The sequence below is a fragment of the Eretmochelys imbricata genome, chromosome 20, assembly GCF_965152235.1.
Source record: "Eretmochelys imbricata isolate rEreImb1 chromosome 20, rEreImb1.hap1, whole genome shotgun sequence".
NCBI lineage: Eukaryota > Metazoa > Chordata > Testudines > Cheloniidae > Eretmochelys > Eretmochelys imbricata.
The window spans coordinates 18247571-18265081 of record NC_135591.1 but is presented as its reverse complement, the minus strand read 5'-3'; the positions used below and the strand labels follow the sequence as shown (position 1 = coordinate 18265081).

Sequence of the window (17511 nt, the reverse complement as noted above, 5' to 3'; positions counted from 1 at the left end):
TTGTTTCATTCTTGTTGTAACTCCAAGAATTTATTTGACATCCATCCCAGTGGTATCTGGGCACAATTCTGTTCAGCAGCGGCATCTGGTGGTGCTGTGGATTTTGGTGGAGAGCGTCTGTGTACCTCCATGGTGCCAGCCGGCACAGGGCTGAAAAAAGGGACTGTCCCAGCCAAAACGTGTTGTGTGGTCACTCTAGGCACACAGAGGTAGAGAAGACTCGCTCCCAAATATCCATCCATGCGTATCTAACCACCCATTCATGCTTGTCCATCCTAATCTAATTTAAGGTCTTTCTCATGCACCCATGATCCTAGTAGCTGGTTACTTATAAAGCTATTTTGCAGACTATGTAAAGATTGGTAAAAAGTCACACAGCAGACCAGGGTAAGAAATCAGCCGTTTATATATATAGAAACAACAAGAAGAGAAGAGAGCGAAACCCCCAAGAGGACAGGGCTAGTGGCGAGAGTCAGCAGCATTGGGACTCTGAGTGGAGATGTCTCCACCTGAGTGTAACACTCCGTCTCCGCTCACACTGTCCCATTGGGGCCGCTGGGAAAGCTGGGTCCAAGTTTAGGTTGGGCAGCCAAACATGGTCATGGCTTCAGAGAACTCAAGGAATTCCTGGCAGACATTCTGGAAATCCGGCTCCTGGCATTCATCCTCGTTGGGCCACTTCTCGATCCAGGTGTCCTTGCCAATGATGTAGGATAGCCTGGGACGGACAGGCAGAAGGGTGAGCAGTGAAGCACAGAATGTGTCCAATTTGTTGGCTCAGTTCCTCAAGGGCAGCCAGATTTGCCTAAGGGCATAGGTAGCGCGTAGGCGGGCCAGGGGAGGCTGAGTCCCTCCAAACAGCCAGGCGTGGCCCCACTCATGCTCTGCCCTGAGCCCCCTCCTGCTTCCCGTTGCTTCCCCCTGGCCACAGCCCATGCAGGCTGCTCCTCTTCCCCAAGGGGGCTGAGGCAAGTGCGGGCTGGCCTGTGGCTCGGGACTTGAGGCGGATGGGTGCCCCCAGTGCAGGGGCCCCGCAGCACTGGGGCTCCCTGGCGCTCCAGGGCTGGTGGTGCTTGAGGCACGGGGGCCGCAGCGTATGGCGCTCCTGGGCAGGGGGTACTGGGGCCATGGTGCCCAACACTTCAGGGCTGTGGGCGCTCAGGCTGGCTGGCTAGAGCAGCCCAGGTCTGGGGCAGGGGGGCTGGCAGCCGCGGTGGTGGGCTTGGGGCTCCAGCGGGAGGGATGGGTGGAGAATGGGCGGGGCCGGGGGCCAGCCTCCCCAAACAGCCAGCTTACACTCAGACTACAGAGAGACTACAGATCCCAGCATGCAATGCTCCATATATATATAGCATGAGGATGGAACTTTTAGCCTCTGTGAGCTGCATCTTTGTTGGTGAAGCTCATGGTTAGGTGCAGTTTCTACCCTAATTAAATATATTTCCACCAAGTTTAAACATAAGTGATTTGGGAACAACTGTGGCTGGATGCAGGGACCTTGAAATTGCACTGTGAATGTGATTTGTGCTGGTGAAATAGTTGGGTAGCCCCTGCGAGGAATGGTGGTCCAGGGTTAGACGACGAGGCGAACTTGGATTAAATTCCCAGCAACTCCAGAAACTTCCTTTGGGTACTTTGGAGAGGTCACCTAAGGCCAGTCAGTGGGAGTTAGGTGCCTCAATACCTTTGAGGACCTGGACCTTAGGCTATCTGTGCCTCAGTTTACCCATCCATTAAATGAGGGTAATAACGCTGCCCTGCCTCCCATAGTGAGAATAAATACATTCAATATTGTGAGGCTCTCAGAAAGTACAGTAATGGTGGCCTGAGAGGTACCTAAAATTGATAGGGTAATTAATTAAGGGCGTGTCGGCTTGAAAGTGACTAACGCAGGGTAACCACAGGAGGCTACTTACTCAGCTTTCCTGGGCCACAAGTCGGTGCTGAGTCCCCAGATCAAGTAGTCTTTGTTACGCTCCAGCCTCAGAGACTCCCTGCATTTTATGTGGCTGATGAATGGGCGGGTTTTTCCTTGTGGATTTTCATCAGTCCCTGGGGGGACGGGGAAGAGTGAAAAAAGATCTCACACATAAGAGCAGAGTGACGAGGAGATAGTACAGGGTGGAGAGGGATGAAGACGAAAGGAACAGAGAAGAGGTGACTCCCAGGCGTTCTCTTGAGATTTCAGTACAAATTCAGCCCCAGTGCGACTGCTGTGATAACCAATCACTGAATCTCCAGCAGTCATTAGAGACAGGAAGGACCATCTTGTGGTTGCGGCACCGGGCTGGCCTGAAGAGTTCAGGCCTCAGCTCCTGTTTCTGCCACAGACTCCTTGTGTGACCTTGAACAAGTCACTCGATCTCCCTGTGACTCAATTCCCCACCTGTGAAATGGGGCTAATAAATCCACCCAGTGTGGATTTAGACTGTAACCTCGTCAAGGCAGGGGTTGTATCTGGGTATGTCCAGTGCTTGGCACAAGGGGCCCCTAATCTCAGGTAATACAAATAATTAGAACAGTCATATCAGCTCCCAGTGAGTGAAGCCGCTTTGAGCTCAGTTAGATCCCTGCTTACTTTGTCTTTATATCGATTTATAAAAGTCAGCATTGAGGAAGAGAGACTCCACCTCCCCTATAACAGCTTGGGCCAAAGGGCCACCGAGTCTGGGGTCTTGACTCCCACAACGGCCAATGCCAATTGCTTCAGAAGAAGGTTGAAAAAGCCCATAATGAGACTGGCCAATTGCGCCAGGCTGAACACAGTGAGAGGTTCCCCCCGTTATTTTGTCTGCCTTTTCATGGCAAGGCTGCCTCGATGGATTGAGCAAATTCTTTCTTGTCCCCATGTGGCTATAGGTTAATGCCCTGGAGCATGAGACTAGATTAGCCTTGCTTTAGCATTTCCTCTGGAGAAGAGAAATAGCTCTTATGAATTGGTTAGTCTCTAAGGTGCCACTAGTACTCCTTTTCTTTTTGCGAATACAGACTAACACGGCTGCTACTCTGAAACAGCTCTTATGCAGGCCTTTATCCCAAAGGCCATTCAAAGAAATTGCACCCTGATTTTAGAAGGGGAGCTCTTACCTGCTTTAATGATTTCCAAAATTTCCATGATGTAGTAGTCAGAACCGCCCACTTCTTCAGTTCTAACAAGCTTGGTTTTATACACTTTAAAAAAAGGAAGACATACAAAACACCAGTTGAAGGTCTGCAGTACTTTTCAGTCAAGAATTCAGTGTGTAACTGACTCCCCAAACTGGCTGTGAGAAAGATGGTCCCATGGTGTGGGTGATAGCTGGAGACCGGGGTTCATTTCTTTGCTCCACCACAGACTTGCTGCGTGACCTTGGGCAAGTCACTTAGTCGTTCCGTGCCTCAGTTTCCCCTTTTGTACAATGGGGATAATAGCACTGCCCTGCCTCACAGGAGGTTGTGAGGATGAACACGTTAAAGATTGTGAAGTGCTCAGATACTAGGGAAGTGGGGGGGCAGATAAATACTTAGGGTTAGATTGAATCTTAAACAGTCATCTGATCTTGTTCATTTCTGGGAGTTTAAGGCCCCAAAATCTTATCAGGTTTCTGCCTCAGAAACCTTAACAGGTTTCTGTCTTCTGACCTTACCCCTGATTCAACCTCAAGGGCAAACTTTACAATCCAAATCGAATTCCGAACCCTGTCTCTGCGCTCTCCTCATGGAAAAAGACTCAGCAGATCCAAATCACAGATTTACCATAATCCACTCCAGGTTCGCAGGCTTCCTCCATTCGTTTGTTCAATGTGATGGGACCCTCTATCTTCTGCTGCATGAAGCAGTTTTCTATGGGGAAGGAGGATGGGGTAGAGAATCACCAAGGGAAACCATAGTTTCAGCTCTGCTATTAGTGACCCACAGGTGCCCACCTATTTGAATCCTGGGTGAGCCATGCTAGTCCAGACAGTGACAGGCCCACCTCCTCCGACAAGGGAGTGGCCATGAAGCCAACCACCCATCACGTTATGGGACATAGGCGCCAACGCCGTGGGTGCTCCGGGGCTCAAGCACCCATGGAACAAAAATAGCAGGTGCTCAGCACCCATCAGCCACAGCCATTTGGCGGGGCTGCAGATCAGCTGTTTGGCGGCTGGCAGGAGGCATTCGGCAGAGAACAGTGGGCAGGGGATCATGGGGGAAGGGGCAGAGCGGGGACAGGAAGTGGCAGAGCTTGGGTGGGGTCTTAGGGGAAGGGGCGGAGTGGGGGTGGAGCACCCACCAGGAAAAATAAAAGTCAGCACCTGTGTTATGGGGCACAGTAAAAGAAGAAACAAGGGATGGAGAGGTAGGTTGCAGGGTCTAAATGAGGCGATCCTGAGCCGACAGACTCAGACAGTTCTGCAAAGGAATCAGTAGATGTTGCCCAGAGGAACTCTTTCTGGATATATGAAATAACCAAGGACCATAAATAGGCCTGGCAATCACAGCTATCTTCCCTCTCTGCACTGGTGGATATCTACCTGGGTCAGTGCCAGGAGGAGCCTTGTCTCGGGACTTAGTGGAACTGCAGATGGGGAATCAAAGGTGATGGGAAGGAGAGATCTGGAAACTGAATACCTCTCTGTATGCCTGGCAGACTGCAGGGCTACAGCAAGCTCCCCACTGAACAAGGGCCCCACGAATGGGTCTCCACCCTCTTCTAGAGGATCCCTTCCTAAGAGTCAGCAGGGAGTGGAGCCTTCATGGCTCATCCAATACTTGGCCTCTGTGCTGAAACTGACAGCAGGGGGCTGAGGGGTGCCAGCTGTGGGCATCCTGGAATGAGAGGACCCACATATTTTAAAGAAGTGCCTGACTTCATGTCACTACCTCCCAGGCCGGATTCCAACCATTGAAACAGCTGGTATGTTTCCACGGAAGTTTCATAACCAGGGAGGAGCATCCCCATCGGAATGGCTGGAAACCCAGCAACTCCTGCATCCCAGACTGCCCTGCTTCAATGTGCGCAGCCCCACTCCACGGATCAGCTGGCTTAGCCCAGCCCCCAGGGCCCTGATGGGCAGAGAGGAGGAACTGACTTCTCCAATACCCGCTCCCTCCCGGTCATCCAGCCGACAAGAGAAATTCTGCTTCTACGTCCTGCTGCCAGCTCTCCATGTGATTGGCAGGTGGGGTTGCCACTGGAAAAGGGAGTGAGGGACCGCAGGTGAGGGTAGGTGGTCAGGGAGGGTGGAAACCCTTTGCGAATGCAGGAGAGGAGGGATAGGAGACGGAGTGAAGAAAGATATTGAGACTCTGCGTGGTGAGGGGCAGGTTTCAGGCTGGGAAGGTGGGTCCCGGGGATTCCTACCTCCTCCAAGGCCCATTCCAGCCCCTCTGGGTTCCACTCCCTGGCCCAATCCCAGGCCCTGCAGTCCCTTCTGGTTCCTCTCTTGCCTGCCTTCCCCAGGCGTGCATGACTTTATGTGGGGGTGCATCCCCCACATATTTCCACTGAGGGCGCCCTCATCCCGACCCTGGTCCCACCATTCCTGTATGTGGTGGTGCTGTAGCAGGGACACAGCTGGCCAAGAGTCAGAGCTCCCGGCTGGGGGACAAACCCAGCGACCTTCCTGCCTGTGGCTGCCGTGAGCCTGTATCACATGTGAGAATCATCCAGAGCCCATAGGGAAGGAGAAGCCCTGATGAGCGACTGAGGGGCTGATGCTGGGGGGCCCTGGGACTGCATGTTTGCTGGTAAAGCTGACAGAGGAGCCCCCACCAGAGATGTAAGCAGAGACAGGACTCTCCTTACCTTCTGCACACCGGCAGACTTCCCCGTGACAGAGCTTATTGAAGAGCCCGCTCTGCTTAGACGGGTGGTAGAACTTAGTGCACCGGTCATCTAGAGAAAGATCAGAGACACGGATTACTACCCCTCCCGCAGAACAACAGCCATGATTTACAGCATCTGGGAGACAACCCTGAAACCCTTATTCAAGCAGAAGTCCCACTGGGTGACCCTGGGGAAGGGAGCAGCAATCTGTGGGAACAACTTTCTTAGCTATAGGAAACCATCAACTTGAAATGATGGGCTGGTGCTTGTTGGAGACACCCTCTTAATCACGCTAGCAGCAAATCCACCTCTGGAGGTAAAATGCGGGGAGAGGGCCAGTAGGATCATTATTGCCTGTAGTCAGAGGTTCCCCTTATTATTTTGCCTACCTTTGCATGGGTGTGTTAAGGTGATGAGTGTGACCATATATTTCCAGCTTGAGGTAATGTTAGAACAGGAGGAACTGGGAGGTGGGCAGGAAGTTAGACTAGATGATCAGGATGGTCCCGTCTGGCCTTAAAGTCTATGAGTCTAAAACCCCTGAGTTCTAATCCAGGAGTTCTCAACCAGGGCGACACATACCCTAGCAGTACCCCAGGGGTATGTTAACTTATCTAGATATTTGCCTAGTTTTACAACAGGCTCTAGAGCCCTGCAGCAGGACTGGGATCCCACAGGTCCCGCTGCCGTAATAGCGGGAGCGGGATAAAAATTCAACAAACAATGCAGGAGCGGGTGGGAGTGGGAGTAGAGATTGTGGAGTGGGGTGGGAGCAGGATGGAAAAAATAGTCCTCATTCACCACAAACCACAGGAACTCCCCGGCCAGCAGCCGCCGCTCTCTGGCCGCTCAGCACGGAAGGGCAGCGCACAAGTAAGGGTAGCAAAATCAGATCATGCCACCCTAACTTCTGCGCTGCTGCTGGCGGCGGCGTTGCCTTGAGAGCTGGGAACCTGGCCAGCAGCTGCCACTCTCCAGCCGCCGAATGACAAGGCTCACAAGCGAAAACAGGCTCAGGTCTCACACTGAAATGTAAGTCCAATATCTCTATTCCAATTGATTTATATTGATTATATGGTAAAAAATGAGAAAGTCAGCAATTTGTCAGTACTAGTATGGCTGGGATACTTTCGTATTTTTATGTCTGATTTTGTAAGCAAGTCATTTTTAAGTGAGGTGAAACTTGGGGCATGCACGACAAATCAGACTCCTGAAAGGGGTACCATAATCTGGGAAAGTAGAGATGGGAGTGTGAGCTAGTGTAGAGCAGGAGATTGGGATTCAGGACGCCTGGGTTCTATTTCCAGTGGTGGGAGGGGACTGTGTATGCGGAAGCTGTACTTAGAGCTCTGAATTGGCAATCTGCTCCCAGCTGTGCTACTAGCTGTCTAGGGCTTACCTGAGGGCAAATCTCTTAACATCTCAGTGCATCCCCTCTGTTACACGGGGATAATGATAACCAAGTATTTCAGCAAGAGACTGCAAGAAGTAATGACACCAATGTAACCCAGAGCAGAATTTGAAGCCATGGTGCCTTTAGTGGTGAGGAGAGCTGCGATCTGTTACCTATGGTGTAATAGTCGTAGACTGTGACGGATGCCGGCTGAATGAGACCAACTTCGAAAAACTGGTGAGCTTTAAACTGCAGGCATTCATCCTCTCTGTGCGAAACCTGGGTGGGGGGGAAATAACAGGATTGCTTAGGCCGAAGGGTGGCTGGATGGAAAAGAGAGAATGAAAAAGAATAAAAGAAAGGGAGATGTTGGGGAAAGAAGAGGGCAAAGAGAATGTGAGGCAGGTAGAGGAAAGAAGAACTAGAGAAGTGAAAGGAGCAAGGAAAGAAGAAGTGAATGACACACAGAAGCAAATTCAACGTTAATGTCAGATGCTGTATTTCCCACTGAAGTCAATGGACCTACATCCACATACATCAGCTGAGGATCTGGCCCATTCAGTTGTTCCTAGTGGAAAGCCTGAATCTGGGCCAGTGAGTCAAATTCGGCCAGGGGTTGCAGTTTGTCAACTTGCTGACGTCTGCGGGGATGCCAGGGTGTATCTGGGAATGCAGTTTGGCTCAGCAGGGGCCCATGAAATGAACACAGGATCAAAGAAGCCCCTTGTCGAGTCTTTACCTTGTCCAGGTAGATCATGAGGTTTCCTCTGTCGGATGGGGCTTTGTCGATTTCAAACTTGGAAATGTATCTGTCGACCCCTTGGGAAAGCTAAATGTGAAGAAGGAAAAGCAAAAGGCATTGTGGGTAAGGCACCGTCTCTGTGAAAGTCCTGCAGCTGGGTGAAAAAAATCCATCATCTCACTACGTGACTCAATGGTGTCATGCTTGTGATCACGTCTCCCATGATAGGATTTGCATGGAGGATACTAGCCTGCTACTTACTCAACAGCTAGGGTTGTCAGGTATCTGATTTTCAAGCAGAACACCTGGTCGAAAAGGGACCCTGGCAGCTCCGGTCAGCAGCACAATGGGGATAAGGCAGGCTTCCTGCCTGTCCTGGCTCCACACAGCTCCCGGAAGTGGCCGGCATGTTCGACTCTTAGGTGCAGGAGCGGCCACAAGGGCTCAGCGCACTAACCCCGCCCCGAGCACCAGCTCCGCAGCTCCCATTGGCCAGGAACCGCGGCCAATGGGAGCTGCAGGGGCGGTGCCTGTCGGTGCGGGCAGTGCACAGAGCCCCCGGCCCCTCTGCCTAGGAGCCAGAGGGACATGTCACTGCTTCCAGGAGCCGTCTGAGATAAGTGCTGCCTGGCTGGAGCCCGCACCATGAACCTCCTCGTGCACCCCAACCCCTTGCCCCAGCCCTGAGCCCGTTCCCACACTCCAAACCCCTTGGGCCCAGCCCGGACCCACTCCTGCACCTCAAAACCCTCATCCCCAGCCCCACCCTAGAACCCACATCCCCAGCCAGAGCTCTTGCCCCCTCCTGCACCACAACCACCTGCCCCAGCCCGGTGAAAGTGAGTGAGGGTGTGGGAGAGTGAGGGACAGAGGGAGGGGGGATGAAGTGAGCAGGGGGCGATATGTTGGAGAAGGGACGAGGCGGGGGGGGCCTCAGGGACGGGGCGGGGCAAGGGTCTTCGGTTTTGTGTGATTAGAAAGTTGGCAACTCTATCCACAGCTAACGGAGCTGGTACTCTCGCTGAAAAAGTTGAGCTTTCCATGATAAAGGTCCCAGGTTCGGTGACCACAGTGTCCGTATGCACAGTGCCTACATTTGTAATGAAAGAGGTGCCGGGGCTCAAGCAATTTATTTATTTCTTTTTTACTTTCATACTGACACAGCAAGCCCAGAGGTGCTGGGGCTACGAACTGCCAGGCCCAGAGGTGCCGGGGCTCAGCCCTGGCACACATGAAGCTCTGCGTACGCAGCCAGAGATGACCCAGACCTGCAGATGGGGGGGTGGGGGGGGTGGAGCAGTGCCACTGGGGGCAGCAGTGTCAGTAGATGTTACTGAGCATGCTCAGTACAAGCCAAGCAGCAACTCTGGGCACACTATGGTTCTGGTTTGGCATTCCGGCTGATTTTATGCAGCTGCAGGAGGAGAACACCAATGCTGGAAACATCCCTGGGTTTGTTTGCCTAATAATCCACCCTCATTTTATACCAGGGCAGCAATCCATTGCAGTGACTCCTTCGGGGCCTGCCTTTTTTGTGCAGCCTCTTTTTCTATATCCACCGTTCTCCCGGCCCAAATAACTCCGCACAGTGTAGGTCAGAGGGTCTAAAGGGAAGCCATTTTTTTTAAATTCTGGCCCCACTGTACAAGAGACTGTATCAAATGCAGTCTGCTCTGACATGCACGGTCAAATGACAGCAGCCCCTCAATCTGCTATCCAATAAAGCAGGATTGAACTGACCTAGATTTGTATTGCCAGATTTTCAAAGCAGCCGGCGCAACTTGCAAAACTTGCCCCAGTCCCTGATTGTGTGTGTGAATTTGGACGTTAGGCTCATAGCCTATTCATCCCCTGGCATCTCCTCTATGAATGCCAACAAAGGGCCCACCAATTGCTGTGCTGGTTACAGAGATGTGAACACCCATCCCCAAGAAAACTGAGCTGAGTCCAAAAAAGGCCCCCAAAAACTGCCCAAGGGAGATGACATTCCATCCTCAAGATGGAGAGAACTGGTTGCGGTTTCCTAAAGCTGTTACCAATCCTTAGAGCCATCTGGTCTCCCTCCAGGTTTAACCCTGGAGCCTGACTATTCACCTGGTGCCTTGGATTTTTTATCTGAAAGCCCCAGCCAAACCACTGCATTGTTTATTACGTTCCCTCTTCTCAGATTACACTGACGTACTCTCTTAAGATCCTCCACGTCTGGTGAGAAGCCAGTGAGCATGGAGACATCGATGATGGACATTGTGGCATCAACCACTCCGAGGAACCTAACGAGGGGAAGAGAAAATACCCTTTTGATCAGAATTCATCACTTGAACATTGATTTTGCGATCGCTCCACCAGCTCCTGTTGCTTTATCATAACTTTTTTGACAATTTTATAGAAAAATTCATAGCCCAGGATTCTCCAGCTACCCCCTGCATCTGTCCATCTACCCACTGCATCTATCCATCTATTTATCATCTATCGTTAAAGGGCATTGTTCTCACCTGATGCAGATTTTAATATAGACTGAACGCATTGCTCCTTCCGGCTTCTTAACTAGAAACATTGCAGAAGAGAAAAGAAATTAATATCTCAGTGTAAATTTCATGCCAGAATAACCCTCTTTTGTTTTTTAGGTGCACTAACATGGCTTAGTAATCAAACAGGTCCTACAGTAGGTGTGAAAAATCCCTCAATAAACCTCCCCTCCCTTCCAGCAATCCATAAATAACTCTTCCCATCCCGGGAACGCAAACTAAAAAGCCTCTCCCAGCTGGGTGGCACAAACAAAATATGGTCTAGAGTTAGCAGAAAGAGGAGACCGAAACAGAGAGAACCCGTGGGTGTGAACTTGGACAGGTGGGAAAGTTCAGAACAATGTACTGCTGGCTCCTGTTTCTGTAACAAGAGGTGCCAAAATCCTGGATCCCCCTATCATATGCTGGCCTGATGTGTGGTCATGGCTCCCTCTACTGGCCAGCCCTAGCAACTCTAACAATCAGCTACTCCCAGCTCAAGGAAATTGCTCCTTTAGACCAAGCCGCAGAGGCTTGTGTTTTGGGTGCTGAAGATCCTGCCTTCTGTCCCATGCTGATTTCACCCCCATGCTGTCTGGAAATGTGTTCACTGGAAGTCTGGGACTCTAACCAGACTCTCTGCCATGGGCTCATCTCTACTTCAGAGGGAGACAATACCCAGAGTAGCTGGCCTGTGTTCCCATCCACATCCGATGCTCCAACTCTGCTGCTAACTAGTGCCATGATGAGAGAAGGCAGCATCTGCTCCCTTATCTGGAATGACCCTGCATTAGTTGCAACCTAGAACATGTGGTAGCTGTAATAATTTAGTGTCTGCCCTATGGGTATAATTTTGTAGGACTTGGGAACTGGGAGAGTTTGAAGGAGCTTCACAAAACTACTTTCCAAAGTTAAGAATATGATTGCAGAGATGGTGGTTGGTTGGTGTAAATCCGCTGCTGTCCATGGAGTTAAACTGGTGTAACTGAGCCAAATTTGTCCAGATCTGAGGATTGACAGCAAGCTTCAGAAGAGAAAAGACGGGCGGTTACTTACCACCCCGGGCTTCTTCGACCGATACCCTCAGGTCAAACTTCTTACATTGAGATTCATCCTCCCGTACTTTTGCGTTATAAATCGTCATTACGGTTAAGGTCCCTTGTCCAGTTCCTTCTGCCTTCACAGTGAAGTCTTCATTCCATTTGGTCTGTAAAGTTGATCCAAGGTTAATTTTCTTTTGTAGTTCATTATTATTATCATGATTTAAAGACAAGGCAAATGAAGCTAATGAAGAAAATGAAGCTGGTGAGATTGACAGCCACTCGCCCAGAGGGGCTGGGGGGACTCTGCAGAGGCATTAGCATGAAGGAGAAAAAAGGTTACTTACCAGGCAGTAACTCTTTGATCTCCAGACGTATTGCTTCTCCAGAGCCAAGCCTAAAGCAACCCATCCCCTCCTACTTCTGGATTCAGCTCAAAACCACACAGTCCAGGTCACTAACCCTGGAACAATTTACCTCGGGATGTGTGAGGCAAACCCCAGCCAGCCCAGGGCTGCTCACTCAGCTGCGGTGACTTACCCCTCCAACAGAGCCTGCAGTGACAATCCCTGGTCAGGCCCTGGGCCAGATAACCCCCAGGCACAAGTATTTTACTGTCCCCATCAGAGCTGCGAGTTACTCTGCATAACACCACTAGACATCCAGGGACCTTCCTCTGACCCACGGCCTGTCCCCAGACCCTGATTTCAGCATTGCCCTTGGCCCAGTCCCAACTCTACAGCCAGCTCCAACCACCAGGCCTGACTGCCTAGACCCTAGAGCCTGACGGGATGTGGTGGATTCTCCATCACTTGAAGTCTTTCAGTCAAGGCTGGATATCTATCTAAGAGACATCTCACAGCTCAGCTAGAAGTTATGAGCTTGATGCAGAAATTAGTAAGTGAGGTTCTCCGGCCTGTGACCTGCTGAAGGTCAGAAGAGATGATCATAATGGTCCCTTCTGGTCTTAAAAATCTGAGTCAAAAGTGTGGATGCATTTGGAGCTGGTGCCAGGAATCTGAATCCCCCTCCCACTCTCAAAAGGGTTTGGATAGGAGATTCTAGTCAAATCCCCTTTCGCTATGATCAATGGTCTCTACTAATCACACAGAGAAGCACGATACCTCTGCTGTTCTGGCCACCAGAGCATTCTGATGTAAGATTCTGTACTTTATCGGACTAGCACGGCGTGGCAGGAGAATAGAAACGTCCAAATTCAGGTCTTTGTGCTGCGGAATGTCTATCTGGTACTGCGCAAGAGCCTGGAACACCATGATGGTAGCCTAGAACACCAGGAGGAAGACAAGAGGGTTACACCTTATTGTCCTATTGTGCTGGACATCTGACAGCTTCTAAAGAGACTTTTTAATGAAGAGGAACCAAAAATACGATGAAAGAAAACACCAGGGTTCCACTGGGTGTCACGCAGGCAAAGGGTTATATAATAATATTACCTGGCTCCTCTGTAGTATTCTTCATCAGTAGATCTCCAAGCACTTTACAAAACAATACAATATCTTTAACCCCATTTTAGAGATGGGGAAACGGAGGCACAGGGCAGGGAAGTAGCTTTCCCAGGGTCACCCAGGAAGCACATGGCCAAGCCAGGAATAGAACCCATGGTCAAAAAGTAAATCGTGCATGGTCAATTAGTTTCCCATCTCCCCTAACTATTAACAGGGGCCAATTGTCACCTGGACAGAGCACAACAAGACAGTGGCTCCTTCTATGTGTATGTACCCCACACACCTCCTGATGGCACCGAGACCACTTAGCGAGAGAGATTAATGAGTGTGCTGTACAGCCTTAGCTAAGGCCCATGTGGCTTTTAGCTCATGTAGGAGACGCTCATGCATTTAGCTCCAGAGATCCCAAGTTCGATCCTGCCCACCGACGACCGGGGTCTATCGGTATTACAAGTGGGGGCTTGTCAGCGACTCAAACGTGGAACCTCTTGCTAAATGCATGAGCCTCTACTGCATGAGCTAAAAGCCATGTGGCCTTAACTAAGGCTGTAGAAGACACATTAATCTCTCTCTCTAAGTGATCTCGGTGCCACTGGAGGGGACAGAACACCACACCCAGGAGGTGTGTGGGTTACATATATAGAGACATCTATGGCACACACAGCACAGCGTTAGGGATAGAACACGCTGCCCGTGACTCCAAAAATACAGACCACTCCCAGCAGAGCTTGTAGCATCCTTTTAGGTAGAGAAAAGACAAGACTCAGTAGCAAGGAATGTAAAGGGGCTTCTCTACTGAGGCTGCTGGACACAGACAGACCCTATAGTTCCTAGTGGCCCCCGTACTCCAGGGAAGGGAGCGATATCTGAGGACAATCCATCTTTATTTAGCTACCACTAGCAGTAGGGTTTTTATCCTCTCCAGTGGCTTGTGTAAGCACAGTTTAAAAAAAAGAATCCAAAAACCCATAACCTTACAGTTCTACTTAGAGATGGATTAAACCCAAATCGATTCAGATTAGTCATGATCCACCCTGGCTTTGGACTCAGACCGTTGGTCCTACACGCCTGGTAGCCTGTCTCCAGACCAACGGCCAAAAACCAAACAAATGCTAGAATGAGTCCAGACGCCCATGCGCTTCTGCCCATGAGAAGGGAAGGCCCATTGACTCCCCGGGGACAACTCGCTGTCTTAAAGTGAAGCATGCTTGCACCCATCACCTTGGCAGGATGGAGCCTCAAGTGAGAAGATTCAGTCATGCTCCTATGCTGGTCTCTGCCTTAGGTTAACAATGGCAACGACCTGATAGGTCACGTTGCCCATCTCCCAGGCAATGCAGGATTGTTCTCTACTGGTCATTCTCCAGGGCTTTCTACAATGACTCAAGTGATCGGAATCCCATCTTTTCCGAGGGGAGACCTTCCCACAAAACACAGTCTTGGAAGGATACCCTGGGCTATAAGGATCATACTCACTTGGGTAGATCCATATCCCCCTCCGTAGTAGTTCTGCTCTCTCAGCCATTTGACTATGGGACCGGTCAACTCATACTTCTTCATTTTCAGCAAGGCCAGCAAGGCGTACGAGGTGCCCTCAATGTTGAAGGTCCGGGCGTTCCGCTCTTCCCAGCGATTTCCCTCTAGGCAGCAGCAAAGAAGGCGCGCTAAAGGACTCTTCCCCAGGACATCCACTCATTCTGAGCAGATCTGACTGGGCCATACCATCGCCTGACTCCTTCCCCAACTTTCTGCACGGATGATTGGTAAGTCAAACCGATTGTTGCCCCTTTCGAGCTGAGCAGCTACCCAATATTTGGGGTCTTAGAGGATTGTTTCAATTACAATGAGGAATTGATCATAGGCCTCAGATACCTTCTCTGCTTTAAACCTGATTGCTTACGAAAATGCAGAGAGAGAAATAAGAGAGCATAAGAGAAACCAACAGCAGGCAACCTCCTTGCTGAGAAATCCCCAAGTCCGCCTCTGAAGTGAGTTCTAGGCCCAACAAGCAATGTCTCTCTGCTTCCTTTCATAATACTTCTCCAGGCTTTCAGCCTGTTTCTGCCTCTAACGCACAGGGTGCAAAACGAACATACTAGCTCCTGCGTTTGTGATCAGGGAAACCCCTCAGCCCACATGGCTTAGCTCTTGACCTTGCTGTGCTACATTGTTTTTAGCGGTGTCTACTACAGAAAGAGTCTTGATTGCTCCTTCCGCTGAGTCTGAAAGAGTGCCTGGCACATCCATTAACTTGAACAAGGGCCTGGTCTACACTTAAAACTTCGGTCGTCATAGCTGAGTCACTCAGGGCATGTGAAAAATCTACACACACACACCCTTCCGAAGCGCTATAGCTATGCCAAACTAGCCCCTAGTGTAGACACAGCTAAGTCAATGGAAAAATACTTCCATTGAGCTCGCAATCGTTGATCATGGTGGTGGAGTTCCTACAGAGATGGAAAACCCCTTCCATCGGTGCAGTCTGCGTCCACAATATGGGGTGATACCAGCATAGCAGCAGCACCATAACTGTGCCACTATAGTCCCTGTACTGTAAACATGGTCAAGTGTAGCGGGGTGAGCACCCGCTCCAGCCCTGAAGGGGTTGGAAAAGTCCTGCAGAGGGCTGGGGCTGGGGAAGGAAGTAAAACCCTGGCTGACCGGGGGAAGTGGCGGCAGCTGGGGCCCATGCCCCAATCAGGGCCCAGCTGGCTCTATGAAGGCTTTGAGCCAGAAGATCCAGGAGAGATTCTCTCTAGCTTGGAGGGAACCTGGCTGCAAAGGCTGAGAAAGTACCTAGAGTGGGAGCAGGGCTGGGGAAGGCCAAGGGAGCCGGGGAGCTTGGGACTAGGAAAGCCCCAGGCTGCAGGCCTGGGAAGGCCTATTAGGCAAGGGGGTTGCAGGGGCAGCCACGGGTAGGCAGAGGCAGCAGGTCCAAACCCCGTCGCCTGTGATGACTGGCTTATACTGCAGTCTGCCCCAGGGAGCGGGGGCTAGTTGGTGACTGGCAGTAGCCTAAGACTTAGGCAAGGTGGGGATAGTGGGTGGGGGTTCCCCTGGGAGGGGGAGACCCAAAACTGTGGGGGTACTGCCAGGGAGGCACCCAAGACAAGGGCACCGGGGTCCGGGAGGGACACGAGGGCCAGGGGCGGCGAGACACCAGCCTGAAGAGGGCGCTCCAGAGGCTGGATGCTAATTCCCCAAGAGGACCAGCAGGAGGCGCTGCCGGGTGAGTCTGCGCCCTGTGACACCAAGGTCTGTGAATGTTTTGGGATCAAAGGCCCACCTGGCACCTTTCAACATAACATTGATATATATAGACAACAGCTTTGTCCTGCCCTGTTTTAACTTTCCCAAACAATGGGGCAAACTCAATTTTCCTTGCGGGTAATATTATTCTATATCCTCTGAAATTCCCCTTTGCTCAGTTACATCCTCTTGACCCACCCTTTTCTCTCTCTTTTTCTTTGGGGTTTACATCCTTTAGATATATATACAGGGCTCTCAGATTCCTCCTGAGGTCAAGTAATACCATATGTTTCTGCCACATCCAGATCTCAGACACATAAGTATAAATCTGGAGTAAGTCCACTCAACCCAGGAGAGTTACTCTGGATTTACACCCAGCCCGATCAATCTCAAATCTGGTCAAAAGGAACAAATCTATGCCTGTTATTCATTCCTCATAAATTAGTCCCTCTCCAACCTCCTTTGCTTCTCTTCCCTGAACCCCATCCTGACTTGGCCACATCTTTCCAGTAGTTGATAAGATGCCCTGATTTACCTTTCGAAACTTTCATGAGTGCCTTCTCGGTGTTCAGTTTCCCCACCATCGCTAAGGCATAGGACGCAAGAGCCACAGTGTAAGGTCTGGCTAGAGACTGGTACCTTTGGGCTAAGTAGTCAGCGGCTTTGATGATGCTGCCTTCCAAACTCTAGGAGGTGACAAAGAAAACAAAAGAAAATCAAACTCGTGAGTTAGGCTGAGGTTTCGGGTGGTGTTAATGTAACATTAACAGAACCTGGTCATCGGCGGGTAGGATCGAACCTGAGACCTGCGGAGCTAAATGCATGAGCCTCTACTGCATGAACTAAAAGCCCGAAAGGCCCTAGAGCAGACTCATTAATCTCTCTCTAAGTGGCCTCAATGTCACTAGATGGGACGGAACACCACACCCAGGAGGTGTCTGGGTTACATTAAGACATTACGAATTCGTGTGGCTTCCAGCTTTATTAAATTTCAGAGTGAATTTTGTGCTGGTGAAAGACAGAAGAGGCACGAAGGCATGGAAGTGAGATATGTGAAGGCAGCGAAAGGGGACATTTCTGGACCACATGCAGAGTGTCATCAGGAGTGAGACCAAAGTCTGTGGCAGGGCCGACCCTAGCCCAAATGGCGCCCCAGAGCGTCTTTGGCATCCCCCCCCCATTTGTTAAATTTTTGAATACCTTATTTTTTATTGTATTTGTCGCTCATTTCACGACTTTGATGCATGATTCGCATGTATGATTTATCCACCTCTTCCTGCCCCCACTCCACCCCCTTCCTCAAAGTCCCCGCCCCTCGTCAGCTCG

The 17511-nt window shown here is 50.7% G+C and overlaps 1 protein-coding gene across 1 annotated transcript in view; it reads right to left on the bottom strand.

Annotated features, from left to right (window-relative positions):
- Positions 1-576: 576 nt before the first annotated feature.
- LOC144277476 (complement C3-like) overlaps positions 577-17511 on the bottom strand; it is a 52269-nt gene continuing 35334 nt past the window's right edge. The window contains exons 28-40 of the mRNA XM_077838241.1: positions 16721-16871; positions 14413-14576; positions 12595-12753; positions 11487-11637; positions 10419-10470; positions 10109-10196; positions 7924-8013; positions 7358-7463; positions 5771-5860; positions 3736-3822; positions 3088-3171; positions 1917-2052; positions 577-718 (exon numbers count right to left, since the gene is read on the bottom strand). Coding sequence (XP_077694367.1) covers positions 577-718; positions 1917-2052; positions 3088-3171; positions 3736-3822; positions 5771-5860; positions 7358-7463; positions 7924-8013; positions 10109-10196; positions 10419-10470; positions 11487-11637; positions 12595-12753; positions 14413-14576; positions 16721-16871 — 1500 coding nt within the window. The remainder of the gene's footprint in view (positions 719-1916; positions 2053-3087; positions 3172-3735; positions 3823-5770; positions 5861-7357; positions 7464-7923; positions 8014-10108; positions 10197-10418; positions 10471-11486; positions 11638-12594; positions 12754-14412; positions 14577-16720; positions 16872-17511) is intronic.